Here is a 27,799-nt window from a genome sequence, read left to right as displayed (position 1 = left end):
CTGATCCATGTAAACCAAACCACTTTGACTCTGTATATGAACTGAATCCTGTACATGGTGTGAATACTCTCCTCTGTCTTCAGATTAATCAGATGATTTTAGTATTAAAGTAGAAGCGGCCACTTTCACTGTCGTTTCAGAGTTTATTTACTAGCATTGATTTGTATGTATAGTCAAATGTGAAAAGATGTTCAGCAGTTGAATAAATAATTCTATGGGAAAATTGCGTTCGTTTATTTTTATTTTTATTGAGTCCTTCATGCTGTTTGCAATGCAAAACAATGAGCATTGGCAAACCCTTAAATGATAGAAAACATCATTTATGCTTTTAAAGACGACTATGAAAGCCGATGCGATTTGTAAACAACGTGATGCAAGTTTGGAAAATGCACAAGCAGTGTGTAGATCAGTCGCCCGTCTGGAAGCACATGGGTTCAGAGAGCAGTCTGTCGGCGCCGTCGTCTTCCTGCATGTGATCCAGTCTCGTCTCGCTCCTCTCTTCCTCTTCTCTCATCTGCTCACGTTCTTCATCCTGCTGCGTCTGGCCGTCATTATCCTCGCCCTCCTCTTCGGTTTCTCCACGTTCATCAGGCTCTGCGGCTGGAGATCCGTCCCCTGTGTCTGTGGAAATAACAAAACATGTTGTTTTGTTGAGATTGTAATGACTAGTCAGTTCTACTAGTTGGAGATAGTCCACTCAAAAAATTTAAAAACTGCTGTTAATTTATTTACCCATCCTCAAGACCATCCAAGATGTAGGTGACTTGTGTTCTTTAGCAGAACAGTAAAGATGATTGTTAGCTGAAACTGTGGTCCTTGATGATTCATAAAATGCAAATCAATGGCTACCGTTATTTTGAGAGTCAAAAAAGCATATACAGCCAACACAAAATGAACACCTGGCGATATATTGAGCAGTGTTGGGCGTAACGCATTACAAGTAACACGTTACGTAATCAGATTACTTTTTTCAAGTAACTAAAGTAACGCATTACTTTTAAATTTACAATAAAATATCGGAGTTACTTTTTCAAATAAGTGACGCCAGTAACTTTGTTTTCCCATTTATTGACTGACAGCTCTTGTGTTGCCATGTTGAGAGAAATCGTGAGTAGATGCAGAGCTACTGTAGCTCTAGACTAAATGTGAATGTGCATTTCCTCATCTCACTGCACACAAACAGATTCTGTATTCCTCAAAATGAATGAAAACAGTGCAATGCAAACCTCCAATAATTAAATGTATTAAATAACACAGCATTTAATCCCATTTTATTGACCAAAATCTTTGCTGCCGACCTTCGATGATCCAATTCAACCATATTAATAAGCAAACATGACCTAAAATAAACATGACATTTGTTTTTCTTTATTGCTGAAGAGTGTTCTATGCTTCATGCAATCCAGAATGGCTGAGGCTTAGTGCGAAAGGGACTTTACATTTGCCAAAAATAGAAATTTGTATATTAACTCTTTCTCCGCCAGCATTTTTGATAATTTTCACTAAAATTTGATGGCCTCCAGAATATTTAGCTGTATGAATAGTTGAATATGCAATACACCAAAATAAAGATCAGAGCTTCTACTTTTAAACAAAAACTGTATCAACACTTGAATATAGGTAGTTTCATAAAAATGCATAATTTTGAGCAAAAAAGGTGAGAAAATCAAATTTTTATCAAAAACTACATATGGGTAATATTCAGTACGATTATCAAAGCATAAATCCAGTAAATCGCTTCCATCAACACCACCAAAGCTTGCACAGACATATACCACTTCCTGGATCAACATTTTACTCCATAACATTATGCAGTTTTCATTTATATGCTGTCTATTGCTGATGATCGCATTATTTTTCATATGCATCTGTTTACATAAGAGATCGCTCGTTTCTCCGTCCTGTACACGTGTGCTTTTGTTTGGGAGGTTTTGTACTCGTTCAGAAGATGTGTAATAGCGCCCCAGAGTGTATAACAGTGAAAACACGAAAAGCCGTAAAAACTCGTCTTTGGCGGGGAAGCGTTTTCTTCTAAAAGACGAGATAACTCGTCAATGGCGGGGAAAGAGTTAAAAGCAAATTGGCAAGCCCAGCCCAGATGAGAAAAAGTAATGCAACTTTCCATAAAAAGTAACTAAGTAACGCAATTAGTTACTTTTTTAGGGAGTAACGCAATATTGTAATGCATTACTTTCCCCAACACTGATATTGAGTTCTTGTGAAGCGAAACGATTGGTCTGTGCAAGAAAGCCAACATTATTTACAACATTATTACCTGTAATCCAGAGCCTCAGGCAAACGGTCCGGAGTGAATCATTCTTTTGAACTGGTTCTTTTTGGTGAACTAGTTGAATCAGTTCACCACATCGGACTGAAGCATCTAAAACAGTTCACAGCTCCAGCAGCACAGATCTGCAAGTTATTCAATCTAAACTCACTTTCGGTCATTGACTCCAAATGAGCCGAAATACCAGCACATCTGATCCTATGATGAACGAACTGATTCAGTGCTCCAGTTCCTCCAACAGTCACTGAACTGAGGAAACCGTTCGACTCGAACCCAAGACTGATGAGCCACTGATATGAGCATGTGTGAACCGAACACTAAATGAACGTTTTTATGGTTTCTCATGGTTTATATAAAAAGGTGAGCTAATGAAGACTTTCTAGTTTATTCACTTTATATGCTTTAGACATGTAAAACATGCATGTTTCATATCATTATTTGACGCTTTAATAATATAATTGTGTATATTTGACATCATTGCGTGATTAAGTAAACAAACTAGTGAACTGAACCAGTTCTTTGAAACAAACTGTCTGAAAGAATCAGAGTCTGAGGCTCTGGATTACAAGTAGTAATGTTGTAAATTATGTTCAATTTTTTGAACAGACTGATCATTTTGCTTCATAAGACCTTAATGTATCGTCAGGAGCCACGGGGGTTAATTTCGTGTTGCCTGTATGTGCTTTTTTGACTCTCAAAGAGCTGGCAGCCACTGACTTGCATTTGATTCACCAAGGACCAAAATCTTCTTTATTGTTCTGCTGAAGAAAACAATGTCATCTTGGATGGCCTGAGGGTCAGTAAACTGACAGCTGATTTACATTTTTGGGCGAGCTATCCCTTGAACCTGTGTGTGTTTTCACCCTGGCCGCTGTTGTCCCGTCCCGGCGTCCCGTCTGCACCCTGCACGGCCCCCGCCAGCGGACACTTGTGATCGCTGTAGTATTTCTGGCGGGTGAAGCCCTTGTTGCAGGCGGCGCAGCGGAAGCGGTAGTTGTCGGTGTGCGAGCGCTGATGCTCCAGCATGTGAGCGCGACGACTGAACGACTTCTGACAGAACTGACACTTATACGGCTTTATACCTGCAGGAGAGACAAAGAGACTCTACTTACATTTGCTTTACACGTTATTATATAGTTCCACATTACACCACAGAAAAAAAATAACATTTCTAAGAGTATTTTGGTCTTGTTTTGTAGTAACAGTATTAAAATGTCCATAAAAACTAGATTAATTCATCTGACAAGCAAAACTATTACTAAGCTATTAAGGTTTGTTGTTTCCTGATTATAAATGTAAGTATTTTTAAAGTAAATGCTCTTATTTAGAATCTTATTTATTTATCTCTTATAAAATAATAGAATAATAATTTTGAATATACACACACACACACACACACACACATATAATATACGTATGTGTGTGTGTGTATAAATTTTATTAAAACTCGTACACAATATGCAGATATATATTTATATATATTATAGGCCGATATGCTTGTGAACTTTTCTAAATTTTACATCTTTATTTAATTAACGAAAGCTGAAATAAAACTTAATAAAATATAGAATTATAAAAAAAAAGACTAATAGAAATGTTAAAAAACACAACAAAATGACTAAAATTAAAAACAAAATGGAAAAAATAAAAACTAATTCAAAGTCTTAAAACATTAGTGTCTCAATAATTCTAAAATAACATTGACTAAAACTATTAAAAACTATTTTAGTTAATTGAAATAAAGCTGAAATAAAATATGAATATTAGTATATAAATTAGTACACTATACTACAATATACTGTTAGCTAAAGCTAAATCTATTAATGTTAAAATAAATAAAAAATAAAGTTAAAATAGAATAAAAATATTGCATGAAAAAATTAACAAAAAACTTGACACTTGAGAATTTGTAATGATAATTAGAAAATAATTTTAAGATCTAACATTACTAAAACTAGAACCAAAATTTTATGAAACTAAATAAAGCTAATTAGAAATGAAAAACAAACACTAACAAAAATGGCAAAAGCACATAACAAAATGACTAAAACGTAAACTAAAACTATAATATAGTATACTAATAATAAATGAATAATATTAAAATGATTAATAAATACGTCGATAGTAAATGAATAATACTAAAACAAACTATTAATATCAGTCTTGTTAATTAAAATGAAGCTGAAATGAAATATCCACATCAGATGGAAAACTGAAGTACTAAAGTTGAGGTCTTCATCAGACTTCATCATCATCCTCACCTGAATGCGAGAGAATATGAGCTTTGAGTTTGTCGGGTCTGTTGAACTCTTTGGTGCAGCCCACATGAGTCCTGCCACAGAAAACCACAGAAATCCTCAAACACATTCACATCACACTGATGCTTCTCTGCCCATCTCACGCCTCACTCACCTGAAGGGACACTTGTACTTCTTGAAGGGTTCGTGGATCAGCATGTGTCTCTTTACTTTGTCCTTCCTGTTGAACGTGGCCTCACAGACGGAGCATTTATACGGCTTCTCTCCTGCAAAACAACAAAATCTCACTTTACGTCACAGTAATATATCAGACACGAAAGAAATTCAGTTTATCACTCAAAGCATATTCATTCATTCACTGAAGAGTGTTCTAGTGGTGAAAAAAACCTAGTGGTGGGCAGCGATTAATCGCATCCAAAATAAAAGTTTTTGTGTACATAATATATGTGTGTGTACTGTGTATATTTATTATGTATATATAAACACACACACATGCATGTATATATTTAAGAAAAATATGTTATGTTTATATACAGTATTAAATATATTTATTTATAATATAAATTATATTAATATAAATATATACATATCTAAATATATACTGTATGTGTGTATTTTTATATACATACTAAATATACACACACATATATTATATAAACAGAAACTTTTTTTTTTATGCGATTAATCACGATTAATCGTTGCCCAGCACTAAAAAAAAAAACAGACTTAAATCTTTCAAGATGCTTCATAAGCTCATCTACTTTGTCCTTCCTGTTGAACGTGGCCTCACAGACGGAGCATTTATACGGCTTCTCTCCTGCAAAACAACAAAATCTCACTTTACGTCACAGTAATATATCAGACACGAAAGAAATTTGTGTTTAGGAGTAGAGGACATCAAGCGCAGTACCTGAGTGGATCTTTGTGTGTAGTTTGAGGTAGTGCTCGGTTTTGAAGAACTTTTTACAGATCTGACATTTGAATTTGCCGCCGACGCCGTGAGTGGAGAGATGCCTGCGGAAATACCGCTCACACGGAAACACCTGACAGATACAAACACATTCACTGCTGACGTCTGTTTCATTTGATTCTTGATTCTTCAATATGATTCTTCCAACAGAAACATTCAGGAACTGACTCCTGTGTTGCTGTCTGCAGTGTGCTATGCCATTATTAACTAAAACTATTAATAATAATATTATAAAAAAATATATAATAATTATTTGATGAAAAACTTAATAAATAAATTTAAGCTGAGGAACTTAAATTCATAAACTAGAACTAAATTACAATACTAATACAAATGACAAAAGCACATAATAAAATGACTAAAAGTTCAATTAAAATGAAAAACTAAAACAAAAGCTAATTCAAAATTCTAATATTTACTAAATGAATACTAAAACTAAAACTATTAAATCATTTTCATTAACTGAAATAAAGATTAAATAAAATAAATATAATGTGAATATTAGATGCAAACATTAAACTAAAAAGACTGAAATGAAAATTAAAAATATTGCCTTGACAATTAAATTAAAATATAAAAATAAAAGCTAATTCAAAATATTCAGAAATACTATAATATCATATGAATAATACTGAAATAACCCTGACCTTCTGGCAGTGAGGACACGGGTAGTTGTGTGTGGCGTTCAGCAGATGTTGTTCCAGAGCTTCCTGTGTGGAATATTTACTCTGACACTTCATACATCTGAACACAAAAACAACAACAACGACACATTCAGATCTGAGCAGAGTTCAACCTCTTAGTCTCATCACTGTGACCTGTAGTAGTGTGTCACTGGTTGTGTGTGTGACCTGTAGTAGTTTGTCAGTGGTTGTGTGTGTGTGTGTGTGTGTGTGACCTTTAGTAGTTGGTCAGTGGGTGTGTGTGTAACCTGTAGTAGTTTGTCAGTGGTCGTGTGCGTGTGTGTGTGTGTGTGTGTGTGTGTGAGACCTGTAGTAGTTTATCAGTGGTTTTGTGTGTGACCTGTAGTAGTTTGTCAGTGGTTGTGTGTGTGTGTGTGTGTGTGACCTTTAGTAGTTGGTCAGTGGGTGTGTGTGTAACCTGTAGTAGTTTGTCAGTGGTCGTGTGTGTGAGTGACCTGTAGTAGTTTGTCAGTGGTCGTGTGCGTGTGTGTGTGTGTGTGTGTGTGTGTGTGTGAAGCCTCATCATCTTTTGGACGCCTACGCAGTAGGGTTTTTGAAAACCGTAACCTGAAGATCAGTACCAAGGTCGCTGTTTACAGTGCGGTATGTCTCTCCACTCTGCTTTATGGGGCAGAGGCATGGACCCCATACCACCAGCACATTACTAACCTAGAGGCCTTCCATATCCGCTGCCTACAGAAGATCCACAATTTGTCCTGGGAAGCTCGAATTCCCCACACAGTCATCCTCAGCAACACTGACTCAATCTGCATGGAAGCAGCAGTGGCCCAAAAACATCTGCGTTGGCTAGGGCACACCATACGCATGCCTGAACACCGCCTGCCTCGCCAAGTTCTCTGCAGTCAACTAATGGGCGCAAAGCGCTCCGCTGGAGGGCAAAAACGGCGTTTTAAGGACTACGCCAGGGACCTCCTAAAGCGAGCAAACATTCCCCTCACGCAGCTCGAATCTCTGGCACTCGACAGGTCAGCCTGGCAGGTCACCTGTGCCACTGCAGTCTCTCAAATACATCAAACCAACCAAGACCGACGATCCGAGAGACGCACTAAGAGACACCAGAGGGCGGCTGGTACCCCCCTGGTATCTGGTTTCCCTTGCTCCATCTGCGGAAGAGTGATGCTCAAGGATCGGACTCAATGCCCACGAGAAGTGGCACCAGCGGCAACATCGCTAAACCCATCCCCTTCCCACTCCCATCTCTGGAGCAAGCGTCATCATCGAACACGATGGACAGCTAAGAAAGAAAAGAGAAAAGGGTGTGACATGTAGTAATTGGTCAGTGGTTGTGTGTGTGACCTGTAGTAGTTTATCAGTGGTTTTGTGTGTGTCTGACCTGTAGTAGTTTGTCAGTGGTTGTGTGTGTGACCTGTAGTAGTTTGTCAGTGGTTGTGTGTGTGAGACCTGTAGTAGTTTGTCAGTGGTTGTGCGTGTGTGACCTGTAGTAGTTTGTCAGTGGTTGTGTTTGTGTGTGTGTGACCTGTAGTAGTTTGTCAGTGGTTTTGTGTGTGTGTGTTTGTGTGTCTGACCTGTAGTAGTTTGTCAGTGGTTGTGTGTGAGACCTGTAGTAGTTTGTCAGTGGTTTTGTGTGTGTGTGTTTGTGTGTCTGACCTGTAGTAGTTTGTCAGTGGTTGTGTGTGAGACCTGTAGTAGTTTGTCAGTGGTTTTGTGTGTGTGTGTGACCTGTAAAAGTTTGTCAGTTGTTGTGTGTGTGTATGTTTATGTGTGACCTGTAGTAGTTTGTCAGTGTTTGTGTGTGTGTGACCTGTAGTAGTTTGTCAGTGGTTGTGTGTGTGGTTGTGTGACCTGTAGTAGTTTTGTCAGTGGTTGTGTGTGTGTGTGTGTGTGTGTGTATATGTGTGTATGTGTGTGTGTGTGTGTGTGACCTGTAGTAGCTGGTCTCTTTGCACTGGTTCTGCTGTGGACAGAAGCTGTGTGAGTACTGGTGAAGATGGTTGTGTGTGTGTGTGTGTGTGTGTGTGTGTGTGTATATGTGTGTATGTGTGTGTGTGACCTGTAGTAGCTGGTCTCTTTGCACTGGTTCTGCTGTGGACAGAAGCTGTGTGAGTACTGGTGAAGGCCGAGCTCGAAGAGCGACGGGAAGACTTTACTGCACTGGTGACAGCGGTACGTCAGCTGCTCCTGGTGTGTGTGGATGTGCTCCAGAAACTGATCCAGCTTCTGAAACGTCTGAGAGCAGCTCTTCACCACACAGCGGTACACCTGACAGCAACTTCCCAGGGTTAGTCACGAATGACCATTGCGCACTGAGAGAGGATGTTAAATGGCCAACTACACTTCATTTTTATCTAATGTTTGAGGTTGTGTAAATCTAAAACAAAAGATGCTATTTTATATTTTTATGCAAGCATTCTTGTCTCGTTTTTCAGTACAAATATTGGTAACACTATAAACAGTAAACAATAAGGTTCTATGTGTTAACATGAACTAACAATGACAAATACTTCTAAATGTAATAATCTTATGTAATAATCTTAGTTGATGTTAATTTCAACATTTAATAATACATTATTAAAATCAAAAGTTAACATGCTGACTTTTTTTAATGTTATTTTTCAGGAGTTTTTGATGAATAGAAAGTTCAAAAGAACAGCATTTATTAGAAATAGAAATCTTTTGTAACATTATAAATGTCACTTTACTGTCACTTTTGATCACTTTATTGCGTCCTTGCTGAATAAAAATATTAATTTCTTTAAAAAAAAAAAAAAAAATCTTACTAAACCCAAACTTTTAAACAATAGTGTATATTATTTAATAGGACAAGATAAATTTACCTGAGAAGCAAAACTGCCAAAAAATAAGAGAATATTTCAGAGAATATATCCATAGTTGTTTGTTTTTCTCTTTTAAGCATAAATCTAATTAGATTTATGCAGAAAACAATAAAAACATCTTTGCTATAATGAGGTTAGAAAAAAATTCTAGACATATTCTCTTAAAACAATTTTAATATCTTATGAGGTTTTGCTTTATATACTTATTTATTTAATTATATAGTTAAATAATTTTGACTCTGTAAATGTTTGTGTCTGTGTGCGGTACCTGTTCGTTCTTGTGCTGTGTCATGTGAGACTTCAGCTGGAAGTAGGTGCTGAATTTGACCGAGCAGAACTGGCACTGATACGAGCTGTCGATGAGGATGATCTGCTTGTTCTGGTTCGTCCCGCTGCTCTGTTTCCCCTCCGCTGAACCCTGTATCTCCTGGACCTCAGCGTCCTGCTCCTCAATGGCTGGAGATGAGGTCAGACAAATGATCTTTAGGTTGGTATATTAGATATAATCTACTGAAAAATCACCAGGATTAAAGGAATATTTCACCCAAAAATTTAAATTTGCTGAAAATAATCGTACTTTCAGGCTATAAAAAATATAGATGAGTTTGTTTCATCACGGGAAGAGATTTGGAGAAATTCATCTTTCCGTCACTGTCTCACCAATGGATCCTCTGCAGTGAATGGGTGCCGTCAGAATGAGAGTCCAAACAGCTGATAAAAACATCACAATAATCCACAAGTAATCCCCACCACTCCAGTCCATCAGTTAACGAGTTCTGAAGAGAAAAGCTGCGTGTTTGTAAGAAACAAATCCAACATTAAAGCGTTTTAACTTTAAATCGTTGCTCTGGCTAAAATATGAGTCAATAATTCATAATAACTCTTCCTCCAGTGAAAAATCCTGTTGTTTCTCACATCAAACTGTACCAACATTTGGTTTAGAGCTGTTTTGGCTTGTAGACAGTGTTTGCTCTGTGCAGATTTCTCTCCTGATTCAGACGAGATGACTAATTCACGATTATATGAATATTATCAATAGAGGACTCATATTTTAGCTGGAAGCAACCGTTAAAAGCCTTGATGATGGATTTGTTTCAGCTTTTTGCTTCTCAAGATGTTAACTGATGGACTGGAGTGGTGTGTGGGTTACTTGTGGATTACTGTGATGTTTTTATCAGGCTCTGGCTAAAATATGAGTCAATAATTCATAATAACTCTTCCTCCAGTGAAAAATCCTGTTGTTTCTCACATCAAACTGTACCAACATTTGGTTTAGAGCTGTTTTGGCTTGTAGACAGTGTTTGCTCTGTGCAGATTTCTCTCCTGATTCAGACGAGATGACTAATTCACGATTATATGAATATTATCAATAGAGGACTCATATTTTAGCTGGAAGCAACCGTTAAAAGCCTTGATGATGGATTTGTTTCAGCTTTTTGCTTCTCAAGATGTTAACTGATGGACTGGAGTGGTGTGTGGGTTACTTGTGGATTACTGTGATGTTTTTATCAGCTGTTTGGACTCTCATTCTGACGGCACCCATTCACTGCAGAGGATCCATTCGTGAACAAATGATGCAATGCTACATTTCTCCAAATCTGATGAAGAAACAAATTCATCTGGGATGGCCTGAGGGTGAGTAAATGTCCATCAAATTTTATTTTTGGGTGAACTGTTCCTTTAACTCATGCTGTCTCACCTTGCTCTTGTCCGTCTTCCTCTGTCTGTTGTGAGTTTTCGTCACTATTAAGAGGAAGCACGCGTACAGTGATGGGCATCCTGGAGGCGGTGCTGTGAACTCCAGCGGGCCAGACCTTGTGCGTCTGCATGTGTTTCTTCACGTTGGACTTCTGAGCGAAGGCACGGCCGCACACGATACACTGAAAGGGCTTTTCACCCGTGTGACTGTATATTTAAATGTTGGACAAAGTTTTAGATGCCATGTTTATGTTCTTGTACATGTTTGTGCATGTGGTTTCACTTTTTTTTCTTTTTTTTTTTGCATCAAAACAATTTATTGTTTACATTTTAAGAACTCCTGAACAAAAAAATCTCATATATAAATCATCTCTTTTACCTTCTAATATGCTGCTGGAGGTCAAAGTTCTTGGTAAACACTTTTTCACAGTAATTGCACTTGAGCTTCTGGGCTTTTCCTTTAGTTTGCCCTGCTGGAATAAAATAAGAGTTTTTTAACTTCTAAGCAAAACATAACTGGATAAAGATTACATTTCCTTCACTGGCTATTCTTGTCACTTTAAGTCACTATATATGCAATACTGTTTAAAAGAGTCAGTAAGATTTTTTAAATGTTTCTGAAAGAAGTCTCTTCTGCTCACCAAGGCTGCATTTATTTGACAAAAAATACAGTAAAAACTGTGAAATATTTTTATAATTTAAAATAATTTAATGTAAAAACTGTTTTCTATTGTAATATGTTAAAATATAATTTATTCTTGTGATCAAAGCTGAATTTTCAGCATCATTACCCCAGTCTTCAGTGTCACATGATCTTCAGAAATCATTCTAATATGCTGATTTGCTGCTCAAGAAACATTTGAAAACAATTGTGCTGCTACATTTGACCAATTTAATGCATCCTTGCTGAGTAAAAATACTAATTTCTTTTAAAAAAACTTTGAAAAGTAGTACTTGTTTATTAAAATACATATTGTATATTTAAGCAGATGGTGTATAGACAGTGTGAACTACCATCCTGTGTTTTCTTGGAGGTTCTGGCTCTCTTAGGGATGATAACCTTATCATATTCGCCCAGCTCGGAGAGGTTTGTGCTGATGGTGCAGGTCTTGTTTTTGTTGGGCTGTTTTCCTGGGCTGTAAACCGGAGCGGCGCTGAACACCTGGCCCTCCAAACACTGGCTGGGAACCTGCCAAACATGGACACATCAGATGATTAAACGTTCATTAAACAACCAAACCTGCATCAGTAATTATAGAATACACATGCATATTTATTTAATCAGAAAAGGCCTTGAATTAATAATAATTAAATATTTGCATGCATTTCTTTCCAGCCAGTTTTATTACCACCCGTGTTATAACAAAAAAAATAAATAAAAATAAAATAGTTTTTGGTAACTGAAATAAAGCTGGAATAAAATAAAATATAAATATTAGATCGAAAAACCATAAAAATCTAAACAAAAATTACAAATGTTTTAATAAATGTTCAAGCATTAAATTACCAAAACTAAAACTGAAATAAAAATAAATTAAAGCTTAATAGAAATAAAAGCAACATCTACTAACAGTGACGTTATTGTTAACTAAATCTGAAACTATTACAATTGTTTTTTATTCATTAAAACAGAGCTCAAATAAAATCAAATATAAGTATTACATGAAAAACGTCAAATTAAAAATACTGGAATGAAAACTAGAAATGTTTCCTTGGCAACAAACCGAAATAAAAAGTGTAAGTTGAAGTACTAAAATTAGTCAAATTGAAATAAAATAAATTCATGCTAAATAAAAAAATATATATTAAAAACTAAAACTAATAAAAATAACAAAAGCACATAAAATGACTAAAACTTAAAGCAAAATTAAAATGACAACTGTAAATATAAATATAAAAGCTCATTCAAATTATAAATAAATATTACAATAGTATATAAATAATACTAAAATAACATTGCGTACTAAGAAACACACACACACACACAACACAACACAACACAATTACTACACTGAAAAACAGGGAACTGAAAAACAAACTAATTAAAAATATGAATAAATACAATTATAGTACATAAATAATACTAAAATAACTTTGCCTACTAAAACAATATTAAACCTTAAAATACTGAAAATATAAAAATAAAAAGCTAATTCATTACTTACTATAATAGTATAATTTTCTATTGTAACATGAAAGTCCATTACATTGTGTTTAGATGTTAGTATTTACCATCTCTGTCAAATATGTACCATGTAGTTAAATATTAAGTGTATTTGAGAGTTTAATACTGGTAAAATATGAGCATTACATGTGATCGTGTGAATTAATGAACAGTGCTGTACCTGAATGGACTGAAACGACTGAAGCCCCAGTGTAGGCACTTCTGCAATACCGGCTCCAGCCATAGGGGGCAGCGTGCTGTACACCTGCACCACTGAATTACTGTTGCTGGAGGGCACCTGTGAGGACAGGGACGTGGCCTGTGTCGGAGGGAGGGGCTGTAGAGGTTGCTGATGGTGCTGGAGGTACGAGGTTGCCGCGTGCATGCTGAGATTACTCTGGAAAAAACAAGCAGTGTCAGAAATGATCAATTTATTTCTAATCCTTAAAAGAACAGTTCACCCAAAACTGAAAATTTGCTGGAAATGTGCTCTCCCTCAAGCCATCTAAGATGTAGATGAGTTCGATTCTTCATCAGATTTGGAGAAATGTAGGATTCTATCACTTTCTCGCCAATGGATGTGAATGGGTGCCGTCAGATTGAAGTGAGGTTGCCGCGTGCATGCTGAGATTACTCTGGAAAAAACAAGCAGTGTCAGAAATGACCAATTTATTTCTTAAAAGAACAGTTCACCCAAAACTGAAAATTTGCTGGAAATGTGCTCTCCCTCAAGCCATCTAAGATGTAGATGAGTTCGATTCTTCATCAGATTTGGAGAAATGTAGGATTCTATCACTTTCTCGCCAATGGATGTGAATGGGTGCCGTCAGATTGAAGTGTCCAAACAGCTGATAAAAACATCACAAGTAATTCACACCACTCCAGTCCATCAGTTAACATCTCGAGAAGACAAAAGCTGCGTGTTTGTAAGAAACAAATCCATCATTAAAGCATTTTAACTTTAAACCGTTACTCTCAGCTAAAATACGAGTCTTTAATAATGCTTCCTCCAGTGAAAAAGTGGTCTGGTCTGAATCAGGAGAGAAATCTGCACAGATCAAACACTACAAGCCAAAACAGCTCTAAACAAACATGTGGCTGGATTTTGATGTGAGAGACAACAGGAGATGGACTTTTTCACTGGAGGTGAATGAACTCGTATTTTAGCCGGAAGCAATGGTTTGAAGCTAAAATGCTTTAATGATGAATTTGTTTCTTACAAACACACATCTTTCCACTTCACAAGACATTAATTGATGGACTGGAGTGATGTGTGGATTACTTGTGGATTATTATGATGTTTTTATCAGCTGTTTGGTCTCTCATTCTGACGGCACCCATTCACATCCATTGCTGAGCAAGTGATGCAATGCTACATTTCTCCAAATCTGATGAAGAAACAAACTCATCCTAATCTTAGATGGCCTGAGAGTGAGCACATTTTCAGCAAATTTTCAGTTTTGGCTGAACTATTCGTTTAAGTATTATTCAGTGTTTACCTGCATGGCTGCCATCGGCTGATCCAGAGAACTGAACGCTGATATGGCCGACATCAGAACCTCATCGCTGACCAACACGTTCCCCTGGACCAGCGTGTGTGTGAGCGGCGACTGCGGCACGGTGATGTACGTTGACACCTTGAGGATTATATAAACATAAAAACAATATAAATATGTGACCCTGGACCACAAAACCAGTCATAAGGGTCAATTTTTTTAAATTGAGATGTATACATCATCTGAAATCTGAATAAATAAGCTTTCATTGAAGCATGGTTTGTTAGGATAGGACAATATTTGGCAGAGATACAACTATTTGAAAATCTGGAATCTGAGGGTGCAAAAAAATCTAAATATTGAGAAAATCATCTTTAAAGTTGTCCAAATGAAGATCTTAGCAATGCATATTACTAATCAAAAATTACGTTTTGATATATTTACGGTAGGAAATTTACAAATTAACTTCACGGAACATGATCTTTACTTAATATCCTAATGATTTTTGGCATGAAAGAAAAATTAATAATTTTGACTCATACAATGCATTTTTGGCTATTGCTACAAATATACCCCAGCGACTTAACACTGCTTCTGTGCTCCAGGGTCATATATCAGTAATATGGCGTCTTGTGATGTTTTCCAGCAGGTGTGCTGTACCTGTCTGTTAGCGGCGCTGATGCACGGGACGGAGGTGTAGGGGTTGTTGGAGGCCAGAGAGACGGTGGCCAGTGACGGCGTGTTGGACTGACACTGTTCACGCTTGTGACTCATGAACGCCGGCAAAGAGTTGAACTGCTTCTTACATTTCCCACACAGAAAGACATCGTCATCGTCTGCGGATATAATGTGACGTGAAAGTGTTAAAACAAATCATTTAATGAAGAAGCATTTACAAATGCATCATTACTAGGTAAATACAAATCAGTGTTGTTATTGTTAAGTACAACTATTATTAATCATTTTAGGTAATTGAAAATGAAATTATAGGTAAATGAAATAAAGGTAAAATGAAAAATTCATTTTAGGTAAATGAAATAAAGCTGAAATAAAATACAGATATTAGATGAAAAACTTAAAATACTTGTGGTAAACTTACTAAAACAAAAATAGATTTTTTTTTTATAGTTATAAAAACTATTAAAAATGACAAAATCCCATACCAAATTAAAAATAAAATCAAAGCTGAAAATATAAAAAAAAAACTTATTTTAAATTACTATGTATATACAATTCAGTGTTGTTATCTTTATATAAATATTACATGAAAAACTTTTTTAATATGAAAATTTGAAATAACTGAAATAAATAAGCTGAAGTGCTAAAATTACTTAAACTAAAACAAAAATAAATTACAGCAAGAAAAAAACACACTAATAAAATGGCAAAAGCACATAACAAAATTACTAAGATTTAAACCAAAATATAAAAATACTTGTTAACAAAAAATAAAACTATTAATAATCATTTTAGGTCATTGAAATAAAGATGAAATAAAATAAAATCTAAATATTGGAGGGAAAGCTTAGAATTAGAATTGTTGCCTTCACAGCTAACTTAAAATAAAGCTGAAATACTAAAATGGCTAAAACTGACATAAAAGTAAATTAAATATAAATATAAAAAACCAAAAACTAATAAACATGACAAAAGCACATGACAAAATCATTCAAACTTAAACTGAAATTAAAATGAAAAGTGAAAATGTAAAACAAAAGTTAATTCAAAATATGAACCAATATTATAAAAGCATATAAATAATACTAATATTATTAAATGCATTTACTTTTAACAGACATATCCCCCCGGTTCCACAGACAAGGCTTAAGCCTAGTCCCAGACTAAAGTGTAAGTCTGAGCTGTTCCAACTGAAAGAAACTTGCACTGACTGATCTTAAAATATATCGGTTTTGTCTCAAAATGCACACCAGTAATGATTTTTCTGAGGCACGTTAATAAAAATTACTTAAATGTCCTAATTAAACTATTGCCTAGTCCTTGGCTTAGTCTAAGCCCTGTCTGTGCAACCAGGCCATTATGTATTATGTTAAACTGGAATATTTAATCATATAAATGCGTGAATAAGTCTCACCCATTGGCTGGATGGTTGTTCCCGAGACATTCTGTGTTCCTGGATCCAAAACACCACCCTGAGCGTCCAACAGTGACTGGACACTGAGCACCGTCTGATTGTCCATGCCTTCAACGGGACAAATGTGGCTTAACCAATCAATTAATCCATCAGTTATTCAACTAACCAACCAATCGCTATCTGACAATTACACCAGCTCACAGTCCATTACAGTACTCTTAATTGAGCGTATATATACACAGTAGTATTAATAATCATTATTACTCATATAATACAGTAGTCAACATTTGAAGTGGATCAAAAACGTTCATCAAAGTTGTCCTAAGACTATATATGCAAATATATATACTGTATATATATATATTTATTGCCGTCAAACGATTAATCGCGATTAATCGCATCCAAAATAAAAGTTTTTGTTTACATAATATATGTGTGTGTGCTGTGCATATTTATTATGTCTATATAAATACACACACATGCATGTATATATTTGAGAAAAATGTTAAGTTTCTACATTAAAAATATTTATATCAATTATATGAATGTAAATATATACATGGACATATTTTCAAAATGTATACTGTATGTGTGTGTATTTATATATACACATAATAAATATACACACATATATAATGTAAACAAAAACTTTTATTTTGGATGCGATTAATCGCGATTAATCGTTTGACCGCACTAAACATATGCCTATATACATTCATTTTTTTTGGTATAATAACACTAAACTGTTTATCAAGCACTGGTTGCCTACTAGTCAGTTGTCTCTAGTCCTTTCTTTGCACATATTATATATAATTATTAATGAATTATAATTATTCAAACTCAAAACAATGTTCCAAACCCATATAATTATGTATTTAAGAACATATGCACGACTGTCTAACGAACACGGTTTCCATATTCATGCACCATTGATATTAATGTTTATATATGTTTATATTTCTTTGGATCATACTGCCAAGCGCTGTTACTTTGGGGAAGGAGAACATCTGTAACACAAAAACAGTCAAATCTGGACACAAATATAGCAACTTATACCAAATAACTACTGTTTTAGTTACACTGAGCATGAGCTTGTTAGTGTATTGCAGCACAATAAAAACATGCATTAGATGCAATGCTGTTTTGTGGCTTTTCCAGTGAAGTGTCTCTCTCCCTCCGCCATGATCCGCAGCACGAGGCTGTTATTCCAATCGCTCTTCCTCCCTCCTCTACATCAATCTCTTCTCAGGTACATTCAAGCGAATGAATCGAATTGCCTGCAATCCCGCGCTGATATTAATTTTTTTTTAAATATATTATTGTACTATTCTGACACACTGACATTTACACGAACCGAAAGCACTGTGCAAAATGTGTTTCTTTGGCCTTTTCGTCTCGAGCGCGCATGCATTCTCACTGTAAGCATACAATAATATATTACAGCTTGTACATATGCTGGAGGATTTTGAATAAAGTGCATTAATACCTTCCAGAACCTCAAATATTGCCTGCGCCATCTTGTAGCTCCTCTGTGCATAACGCCAGCGGTGGGCGGAGTTTAATGCAATCATTTACAATGATCAGAAAGTTTGCATGTTATTGTTTATGACATCGGCATCTCATATATGGTTTTAGACATGTATTCAAATCCGTGTGCTGATTTGTAATTTTTTTTAAATTTAGGACTATTTTATATTTTGCATTGTTTTGAAACAAAGCTTACCCTGTGACTGTCACTTAATAAATAAAGCAATTCTGCATAAAGCTTTAATAAACGTTTAATTAAATGAAATAAAATACATAATAGGTTAACATTAACTTAACTAGTCTACAGCAACTTTCTAAGTTGCGTTATAACAAGAGGATTTAATATTTGTGTTAAATCTATCTTGGAGAAATTCAGTAATTTGTGCATAATGTCATGATAGCGATGATTTTCTTTGTATTTTATATGAAAGTATTTATTTATTTAGTCATTTATCAGATGCTTTTATCCAAAGCGACTTACAAATGAGGACAACAGAAGCAATCAGTTGTAGTATTAACTAAAACCAGATCCAAAACTAAAAGATAAAGCTTTATAAATACGACTTATACACATTTTAAAAATAAATAAATAAAATATGCATACAACAAAATTTCAAAGCGTAGCATTTAAATGAAAAACAAAAGATAAAGATAAAAACAATTCAAAATATTAAAGAACAAAAGGTATAAGAGTATAATAATGATCGAATGAAATGTAGCTTTCCATTCAAACAACTCTTGTCTTTATTTTAAAAACGCAAAAAGAAAGAATACGGGACATCTTTGAGTGACAGCCGCGACAGCCAATCAGCGGCCTGGGAACTCTTGACGCGTAGGGCGAAGGGCGCAACTTATCAGCCAATCAGCGCGCGGCTCGCAGGCACGTGCCAGTTTCGCGGCAAAAAAGATTTGGCGCGTAAACCTTTGAGCAGGTTCCGATCAGCTGGAACAAAAAAACACAACAATAACAGAAGCGATTCCGGCCGCGTCGGGCGCGGGGACAGTCCTTTACCTTCGGTTTCAATGGATTTAAGCGTTAAATGAGCGAGAATTTGGATGTTATTTGGAGTTAATGACAATACTTCCTGGATGGAGTCATCAAAAAGGACAAAAGCGGGGGATATTTTGGATTAAAGTGTCAGATGAGAACAGAAACCGGACTTGGGCTTTGTTCCGCGTCCGGATCGGTTTATATCGTTATATTTACTTTCTCTACAGCCTGTTTACCGATATAATAACACGCTTCAAACACGTTTACCAGTGCTCAAGTAAAAATACATCTCAAAATATCGCAACGTCGTCAATAATTTGAGGCATGTATGGTATAATTTCATGTTTTATGCACTTTAAAGGTTGAGATTGCATTGCTGTTTGTATATGATGGTGTTTATTTATGATGAACTGTATGTGTTATGCTTTTCAGCCATTTGCAAAAGCACTTCCTTAAAGCAACCACAACTCTAAACTCATAATGCATGTGAAATATGTCTTAAACATGCTTCTAAATAGCATGCACGGTCTTATAAATGACTTTTATTCATCTAAAGTTGATTTGTGTTTTGCAAACTGAAGTTGACCTGCATCCTGTTGTGGTTTGGGAGTCTCACCCATATGTTCAGTCAAGGCCTGTTTTTAACATTGCTTATCCAACTGTACTCTCTCTCATGCATGCATTTTGAAAAACAACCTGTTTCCATGCATTGAAAGCCGTAAGGATTGCAAGTGAACACAGAGACTAAGTGGCCCCTGCTGTTTTAGCCCGATATGTCTGAGAGTTTTATATCGGGCCAGACCTCGGAGGACCTGCTGGTGGATTTTGAGTCTCTCTTGAACAATGGCAGCATCGATCTCAGTGAAGATCATCAAATCGTCATCATCTCCACTCCTGGCACGGCCTCGGCCAGCACTGCGGCCGGCGACATCTTGCTGTTTGCCACCCCTCATCACACCACCACTGCCACCACAACCCTGCCGGACCACCGGAGACCCACCTTGGGACGCCCGCCGGTACGCCTTCAGTCTTCAGTCACACATGCATGCGTTTAATTCCATGCATGTGACCTTTAACCTTTGGGATTCCAATTTTTAGTCTTCCTTTCTGGAATTTTCTCTTTGAAATTCCATTCCACAATGTAGCTTAATGGTTCTTATTGGATCTGGGCTTGTAACCCACATCCTGTAGGTTCAAAATCCATAAGGAGTGGTTTGTGATCACCATTGTACTTGAGTAACTAAGGTCACAACTCAGTTTCCTCAATTACCGCTAGATTATCAGCATGCAATTAGATGTTTGTTAAAGCAGCATTATTGTTTTATGACGCATGCATTCATTTAATTATGCTGCAATTAAAGGTTTTATGTTTTTAGTGAAGTAATGTTTTTGTTTTATGATGCATACTTTGGTGTATAAATCAGGCCGGATGTTAATAGCTCTAAAAGGTCATGACATCTGGTTTCCTTCTGCTTTTTGATTTCAGGTGAAGAGAAAGTTGGATTTGGACAGTGATCATCAGTACATCTGCACGTCCCGACCTGCTTCACATGGACCAGCACCTCCAGCCACACCTGCGCCTCCCAGAGGTATGAATGTGTCTTAGCTAGGCTTGCCGCGATAGACGGTGCTGACGGTGATACCGGTGTTAAGCCGCAACACGGGTTACATCACTTGCCCACCGCAGCACCGACCCCCACCGTCTTTTTGATTTTTTATAGAAATAAAAATCATTTAGTTCAGTAAAAGAACAGACACTACAATTAAAAACTGAGTGCGGCTGCTCAATGCAGCGTACCGCACGACAGTCGCATCACGGATCAGATTTCATTTCTCCAGTGAGGAGAGTGAGTCCAGCTGACTGACAAGAAGAGTGAGGTGAGACAGACAAGACGATCGCGGATGATTTAGTTTCGAAACGAGATGCAAAAGCACCTGTTTGGCAATATTTTGCCGTTTATCTAAGGTGATTTTGTAAGTTTTGTTTTTTAAACATTCGTTTCTTATTTAGTTGGTTCCACATTGTTTGCTGATTTTTACTTTTATTTAAAATTTGTGTAATTTATTTATTTTATTTGACATCAAGGTGTGCCTCCAAGCTTTCTTACTCGTTTTGCTAATAAAGTCCTACGTTTCTTATTTATTTGGTTATATATTATATGTTTACTTAGCCTATTTCCAGTTTTGTATACCTATTTAAACTTTATGTAAGTTATTTATTTTATATTAGGCATAGCCTGCCCTATAGCATGGTGTATTTGTTTTGTTAATAAAAGTTCTATGTTTTATATATAGGCTAAAGTGAGTTTGACGTTGTATTTTGTTGTTGCATTCAAGCAATTGACGCCGAACTGCAGCTAATTCGAAAGTGAAAGTAAAATGCGCACGGCGCTTTTAAGCTATTTAAAAGCGACAGAAAGCGAGGAAAAGAGGGAAAATTCAAACGAACAATTGTTTTACGCCGAATTGCCGCTATTTGAAAGTGAAAGTAAAATGCGCACGCTGCTTTTACAAGCTATTTAAAAGTGAAGGAAAGCGAGGAAAAGACGGAACGCCCCCGCGGTGATGCCGGTATTACCGGTGTGGTCACACGTCGATTAACCGGTGGGAAAATGTCCTCACCGTCACAACCCTAGTCTTAAAATAGTCAAGAAAAACTGGAAATACCAATCAATGGTGAATAATAATAGTGTTCAAAAGTTAGGTGTTGGTAAGATTTTTTGTTTTTTTTTAAGAAGCCTCTAATGCTCACCTAGGTTGCTTTTTTAAAAATCAAAAATACTGTAAAATTGTGACACATTTTTGGAATTTAAAATAACTGTTTTCTATGTGAATATATTGTAAAATGTAATTTATTCCTGTGATCAAATCTGTATTTTCAGCATCATTGCTGCAGTCTTCAGTGTCACATGATCTTCAGAAATCATTCTAATATGCTGATTTGCTGCTCAGGAAACATTATCATCAATGTTGGATATCTGTATTTTCATGATTCTTTGATAAATAGAAAGTTCAAAAGAACAGCATTTATTTGAAATAGAAAGCTTCTGTAACAAAAATGCCTTTAGTGTCGCTTTGATCAATTTAAAGGGTTAGTTCACCCAAAAATGAAAATTAGCCCGTGTTTTACTCACTCTCAAAGCATCTAGGTGTATACGACTTTCTTCTTTCAGACGAGTCCAGTCAGAGTTATATTAAAAATTCTTATATTCTTTATATTAAAAACAGTTAGATTGGATTCGTCTGAAAGAAGAAAGTCATATACACCTAGGATGCTTTGTAAAATATGAGCTAATGTTCATTTTTGGGTGAACTAGCCCTTTAATGCATCCTTGCTGAATTAAAGTATGCATTCATTTCACTCCTGCATTGCAGTATAAAACCATTTTCCACATGAAATCCCCTCTTGTTTCAGTGCCTAAAGTGGCTACGGAGAAGTCCCGCTACGACACGTCTCTGAATCTGACCACCAAACGCTTCCTGGATCTCCTAGCTCAGTCTCCAGACGGCGTGGTTGACCTCAACTGGGCCTCTCAGGTGCTGGACGTCCAGAAACGGCGCATCTACGACATCACCAACGTCCTGGAGGGGATCCACCTGATCTCCAAGAAGTCCAAGAACAACATCCAGTGGCTGTGCGTTCATAGTATGCATCACTGATTTGTTCATGAATGACTGGGAGTGTGTAGTTGTTTATCTGCGGTGTGTCACGTTTCTTGTGTTCAGGGGGAACCGTATCGACGGGGCATCCATGGCCAGGTTTCCGGCGCTGCAGAGGGAGGTGTCTGAGCTGACGGAGGCCGAGGAGAAACTCGACGAGCTCATTAACAAATGCAGCTTACAGCTACGGCTCCTCACAGAGGACACGCACAACAAGAAATATCCTTCATCTCAGTGTGTGTGAGGAGAGTGATCTTCTCAATGTCTATAGCTCTGTATTTTAGACTAAAATGAGATTTAAATGTAGCAGTTACAAAAATATACAAATATTCTTTCCTTAATATTTATCTCTTGTGTTTACATGTAGGTAGAGAAGTGCAGGATCTTCTCAAAATGTAATGTGCTTTAGCTCTGTTTTTTATTTTTATTTTTTATGGATTTTTTCAAACAAACAACATTGCCTCAAACTTCACATGCACTCACAAAGAAAATAAATAAAAATAAATAAAAATGTTAGTGCTGTCAAACGATTAATCGCATCCAAAATAAAAAAAATTTGTTTACATAATATATGTATGCTGTTTATATTTATGTATATATAAATACAAACACATGCATGTATATATTTCAGAAAACTCTTATGTTTATATATTAAATATATTTATAATATACATTTTATGAATATAAACAAACACGTCAATAATTTCAAAATAAATACTGTATGTGTGTGCATTTATATATACATACATACATAATAAATATACACAGAACACGCATATTATGCAAGCCAAAACTTTTATTTTGGATGCGATTAATCTCGATCAATCGTTTGACAGCACTAAAAAATATACATAAAAACAAATAAAAATGAAAATAAAGATAATGAAAATAAAAATACACGTATGTGCAATAAATTAGACCTAAATTATAATGCTTACTATAATAAATACAAGTTCAGTAATGTCCTTAAGCTTTTATGTATTAGACTAAAATAAAAAGTTATGCTTAATTAAGATTTAACTGTAATATGTAAATATTTAATATATTTTACTAAATGCTTTATACTTTGTGTATATAGAGGAGAGCATGATCTTCTCAAAATGTCCTTTAGCTCTTTATTTTAGACTAAAATTATAGTTAAGGTTTAAATGTATCCGTATATAAAATGTTAAATATTTTTCCCTAAATACTTGATACATATAGATTTATTTTTCTCATTGTCTACATGTAAAAAGTGCAATCTTCTCAATGTCCTTTTAGCTCTTTTTTTTTTTTTTTTTTTTTTAGTCTTTCTTCATGGTTTGGGTGTAGATATGAGCGGTTTGAAGCTGAACTTTGGTCTGGAAACAGAAAATGATGATCCTGGCAGCTCAAGTAGACTAACATGATAATTTGAATATTATGATCTTTAACGGAAAGTCACGCTGGGATACGTTAGATGTCAGGACCTGCGTAACACAGTAAACCCGCCGGATCAGATCATCATGGTGATTCGAGCTCCGCCGGAGACGCAGATGCAGGTGTCTGAACCCAGCGAGGTGAGAGAACACACACACACTTATTCACCTATATGCTGGTAAAGTGTCCTTGTCCCTTTAAATGTCTTAAACTCGTGCTCTGTCTGTATTACAGGGTTACCAGATTTCACTCAAGAGCTCCAAAGGCCCGATCGACGTGTTTCTGTGTCCCGAGGACAGTTCTGGGGTCTGTAGTCCAGTCACTGATTGTAGTCCAGCGAAATCGTCCAATCAGAGCACCCCGCAGGCTCATCCCATCTCACAGGAAGTGACATCATCAACGCCGGCTACTCTCCCCAGTTCCTCCCCTTTACCTCTGGGTGCAGACTCAGGTTAGCATGATTGTTTAAGCATGAAATAGCATCTAAAGCCCTATTTGGATGGGATTAGTTTTACATGGAGAGGTGGGGTAAAAGTAATTATTACCAGAGCTTCTCAGAAGATTTCAGTCCCGTCCGAATGCGCCGTCTCGGTAATAATTACAGACAATGTCAGTAAAGATTACGGCGAATTCTACCTTCTGTAAAAAGGTCTGGAGAAATATCTCAGGTAATGCTAATCCCGTCCGAATAGACCAGCTGTAAATATGGTGGGCGGGGCTAAACGGGTGGTGATGTAGAATTGGTGGGCGGGGATAAACGGGCGCTGATGTAGAATTGGTGGGCGAGGATAAACGGTCGGTGATGTAGAATTGGTGGGTGGGGATAAACGGGCGCTGATGTAGAATTGGTGGGCGGGGATAAACGGGCGCTGATGTAGAATTGGTGGGTGGGGATAAACGGGCAGCGATGTAGAAGCAGGTGTTGATCATCTTCTGTGGAGGCGGTGCTTATCCACATTATTACATCATAGAGTAGAACATTCCACAAGCAGACTGGCTTCAATATAAGCTGCTTTTAGAGTAATGACAAAGTTTTGAGTTCTGAAACTTACAGGATGTTACAGTGACCTCTTATATGTCAAAAGATCAAGAGAATTTTGGTTTCTCAGTTCATGACCCCTTTAAAGTTTAAAAATGTGCTATTAGTAATTCTTGCTCTGAATGTTTACGTGTTACTTTTTCTATTAAATTATCTTAAGTTTTTCGTGTGATATTAATTTCTGTAGCAGAGCAAATTAATCAAATCATTTTTGTTCTGTGTTTCAGAGTCATTTCTGGACTCGGACCCGTTTTCGGGCATTTGCGAGATGCCAGATTTCGATTTGTCTCCTTTGGACTCGTCTGACTTCCTTCTGGAGCGGGGCGGTGAGACGGACGCCATGGGCCTCCCACTGGACAGTTTTATCTGCCTGTCTCCGCCGCACAACCAGGACTATCACTTCGGCCTGGAGGATCACGAGGGCGTCAGCGAGCTGTTCGACTGCGACTTCGGCGACCTCGGCCCTCTGGAGTTCTGACAGACTGATCCGAGTATTTGTTTCCCAGTGTGAACAGGAAACTGATTCCACTTCGCTTTTGAATCCAGATTTGCTCAGAGGGCTCTGAGCAGCGCCATTTAATTTATTAATAGAAATAAGTCACCTTTAAAGAAATCGTTTACCCAAAAATGAAAATTTGCTGAAAATGTGCTCACCCTCAGGCCATCCAAGATGTAGATGAGTTTGTTTCTTCATCAGATTTGGAGAAATGTAGCATTGCATCACTTGCTCACCAATGGATGTGTATGGGTGCCGTCAGAATGAGAGTCCAAACAGCTGATAAAAACATCACAATAATCCACAAGTAATCCACACTGCTCCAGTCCATCAGTTAACATCTGGAGAAACACATCCATCATTAAGACATTAACTGTTTTGGTTTGTAAATGGTGCTTGATCTCTGCATATTTCTCTCCTAATTCAGACAAGACGACTTTGTCACTGGAAAAAGCAATATTAAAGTGAAAAGGTCTTGATGGATTTTTTTTTTTCTACAAATGCAGCTTTCCTCTTCACAATATATTAACTGATGGACTGGAGTGGTGTGGATTACTTGTGGATTGTGTTGTTTTTATCAGCTGTTTGGACTCTCATTCTGACGGCACCCATTCACATCCATTGCTGAGCAAGTGATGTATGGCTACATTTCTCCAAATCTGATGAAGAAACAAACTCATCTACATCTTGGATGAGCACATTTTCAGCAAATATTTATTTTTGGTGAACTTTCTTAAATTTCCTTTTTGTTAGTTTTTTTTATTCGAATTTATTGTAAATCTAATGTCGTCGTGAAGGTTTTAGGATGTCGAAATCGTACTGGATAGCAGTTTGAATATAAACTGACAGGTTTTATGGACTATTTCTCAGGAGAATCGTATAGTATTTCAGGTGAGTGATAGCGTACTAGTTACCGTATGTGTTTAGGGTCTGGTTATGTTGCATAGGTTGGTTATGCATGCCGCACGATAATCAATCCGTCATCGCTCATGTAGCCATAAAGAGGATTTACAGAAAGTGAACTTCAACTATTCACACAGTTATAATATCGATTAATTTCTAATCACTATTATATTCACTCGTTCCGTGCAAATGTTCATCATGTCACAGATTCTCTCACTTTCGCAAACTTCTGCGTCTTTTAAAGCATACTGTGTGTATAGGTTTGTGCGTTTTTATCGCTGTTACAGGAGACGTTCTGTATTTATAATAATTAATATCTGGTACAGTAAATGCCCTATTACTATATTTAGTCCCTTAAAAATTCACTTGACTTGTTTACTTTCCTGTGCGTGTGTGTAAATATTCATATAATTCCCAGCCTCATCTTAAATATTACTCTTGATATTTAAAAAAGCACTATATATATTTTTGTTTTGTTTATTCCTTCAGCCCTTTCTAGGATTCCCTTTAATGAGTCCAGGGATAGAAATAATGTCTTGTATTTCTATTTTGCCCTACTGGAGTTTGAATTGTGATCGATTTATAGCTTTCGAGTGTTTTAAAGTCGTAATTCCACTGTGCGATTAGCTACAGGACAAGGCATATATAGTCACATGAAAGGAGTATAATGATATAATGTCAGTGTAGTGGGATGTTTAAATGCATTTGATAAGGTAGGTTTGATTATAAAGGGCTCTGAAGTTTAAGGACACTGTTTGATGATAAGCTCTTCATCTTATAAAATGTATAATTTAATGCAAATTGGCCTTCTGTGTGTAGATTTTCCCGGGTTTTGCCTTATTCTGTTTTCTAAAGGCAGCTTTTGTTGTTTAGTTGAATGTGTTTTTTGGACAGAGACAGTTGTGTCGTAAATGTGCATGCGTGTGTGATTTGATGTTTGTATGACAATTGTTTGGTAGTTTTTGTTTTATTGTGTTTGAGGTGGAGTTGTCTGGGACAATTCTTATGACGGGATCAAGCGCTTCGGTGAGTGTGATTCATGTTTATCTGTTTGTACAATAGAAATATTTTTGTAATTGGTTTTCCTGTTTACTTTATAAGCCACTTTAAAAAGTGGCCAATGGCACGGTGAACACGTGTGTGTACTTTTAAAATGAAGTGCAAATAAAATCAGATTTGCATCTAAAGTCAATTTAAATTGCCTTGAATTATGGCTTTAAATTCCATCTGCAGCAGTTACTGTGTTTTTAGTTTTAAGTTTTGAAGTTCAAGATTTAAAGGTTATTGTTTTCAAGCACTGATTCGTTGTTTCAGCAGAAGG

At 36.4% G+C, this 27,799-nt stretch overlaps 2 protein-coding genes across 2 annotated transcripts; one reads left to right on the top strand and one right to left on the bottom strand.

Annotated features, from left to right (window-relative positions):
• Positions 1 to 351: 351 nt before the first annotated feature.
• LOC107571005 (zinc finger protein 341-like) lies at positions 352 to 18,018 on the bottom strand. Its single transcript, XM_016257288.1, has 16 exons — positions 17,951 to 18,018; positions 16,465 to 16,572; positions 15,033 to 15,208; positions 14,376 to 14,513; positions 13,058 to 13,273; positions 11,727 to 11,901; positions 11,092 to 11,185; positions 10,714 to 10,919; positions 9,283 to 9,470; positions 8,231 to 8,439; positions 6,163 to 6,259; positions 5,456 to 5,588; positions 4,700 to 4,811; positions 4,549 to 4,619; positions 3,151 to 3,369; positions 352 to 621 (listed from the first exon to the last, which is right to left on the bottom strand). Exons 1-16 carry the CDS (start codon positions 17,979 to 17,981, stop codon positions 407 to 409), a joined length of 2,388 nt encoding a protein of 795 aa, XP_016112774.1. The 5' UTR covers positions 17,982 to 18,018; the 3' UTR covers positions 352 to 406.
• Positions 18,019 to 18,899: 881 nt separating this feature from the next.
• Positions 18,900 to 25,735, top strand: LOC107571003 (transcription factor E2F1-like). The gene is made up of 7 exons (XM_016257285.1): positions 18,900 to 19,998; positions 20,469 to 20,571; positions 22,398 to 22,617; positions 22,709 to 22,861; positions 24,066 to 24,180; positions 24,275 to 24,491; positions 25,307 to 25,735. Exons 1-7 carry the CDS (start codon positions 19,756 to 19,758, stop codon positions 25,555 to 25,557), a joined length of 1,302 nt encoding a protein of 433 aa, XP_016112771.1. The 5' UTR covers positions 18,900 to 19,755; the 3' UTR covers positions 25,558 to 25,735.
• The last annotated feature ends 2,064 nt before the right edge of the window (positions 25,736 to 27,799 follow it).

This window comes from Sinocyclocheilus grahami, unplaced genomic scaffold (genome assembly GCF_001515645.1).
Source record: "Sinocyclocheilus grahami isolate Dianchi unplaced genomic scaffold, SAMN03320097.WGS_v1.1 scaffold1533.1, whole genome shotgun sequence".
Taxonomy (NCBI): domain Eukaryota; kingdom Metazoa; phylum Chordata; class Actinopteri; order Cypriniformes; family Cyprinidae; genus Sinocyclocheilus; species Sinocyclocheilus grahami.
The sequence above is the reverse complement of the archived record's forward strand: the minus strand, read 5'-3'. Positions and strand labels throughout refer to the sequence as shown.

Bases quoted from the DNA above. Each gene is read 5' to 3' on its own strand.
- LOC107571003 (XM_016257285.1), top strand. From the start codon at position 19,756: ATGTCTGAGAGTTTTATATCGGGCCAGACCTCGGAGGACCTGCTGGTG. The intron at 20,572-22,397 runs GTATGAATGTGT...CTCTTGTTTCAG, and splicing joins CACACCTGCGCCTCCCAGAG to TGCCTAAAGTGGCTACGGAG. The intron at 24,492-25,306 runs GTTAGCATGATT...TCTGTGTTTCAG, and splicing joins ACCTCTGGGTGCAGACTCAG to AGTCATTTCTGGACTCGGAC.
- LOC107571005 (XM_016257288.1), bottom strand. From the start codon at position 17,981: ATGGCGCAGGCAATATTTGAGGTTCTGGAAG. The intron at 15,209-16,464 runs GTGAGACTTATT...TTATATCCGCAG, and splicing joins AACAACCATCCAGCCAATGG to ACGATGACGATGTCTTTCTG. The intron at 9,471-10,713 runs GTGAGACAGCAT...CCTCATCTCCAG, and splicing joins GGAAGACGGACAAGAGCAAG to CCATTGAGGAGCAGGACGCT.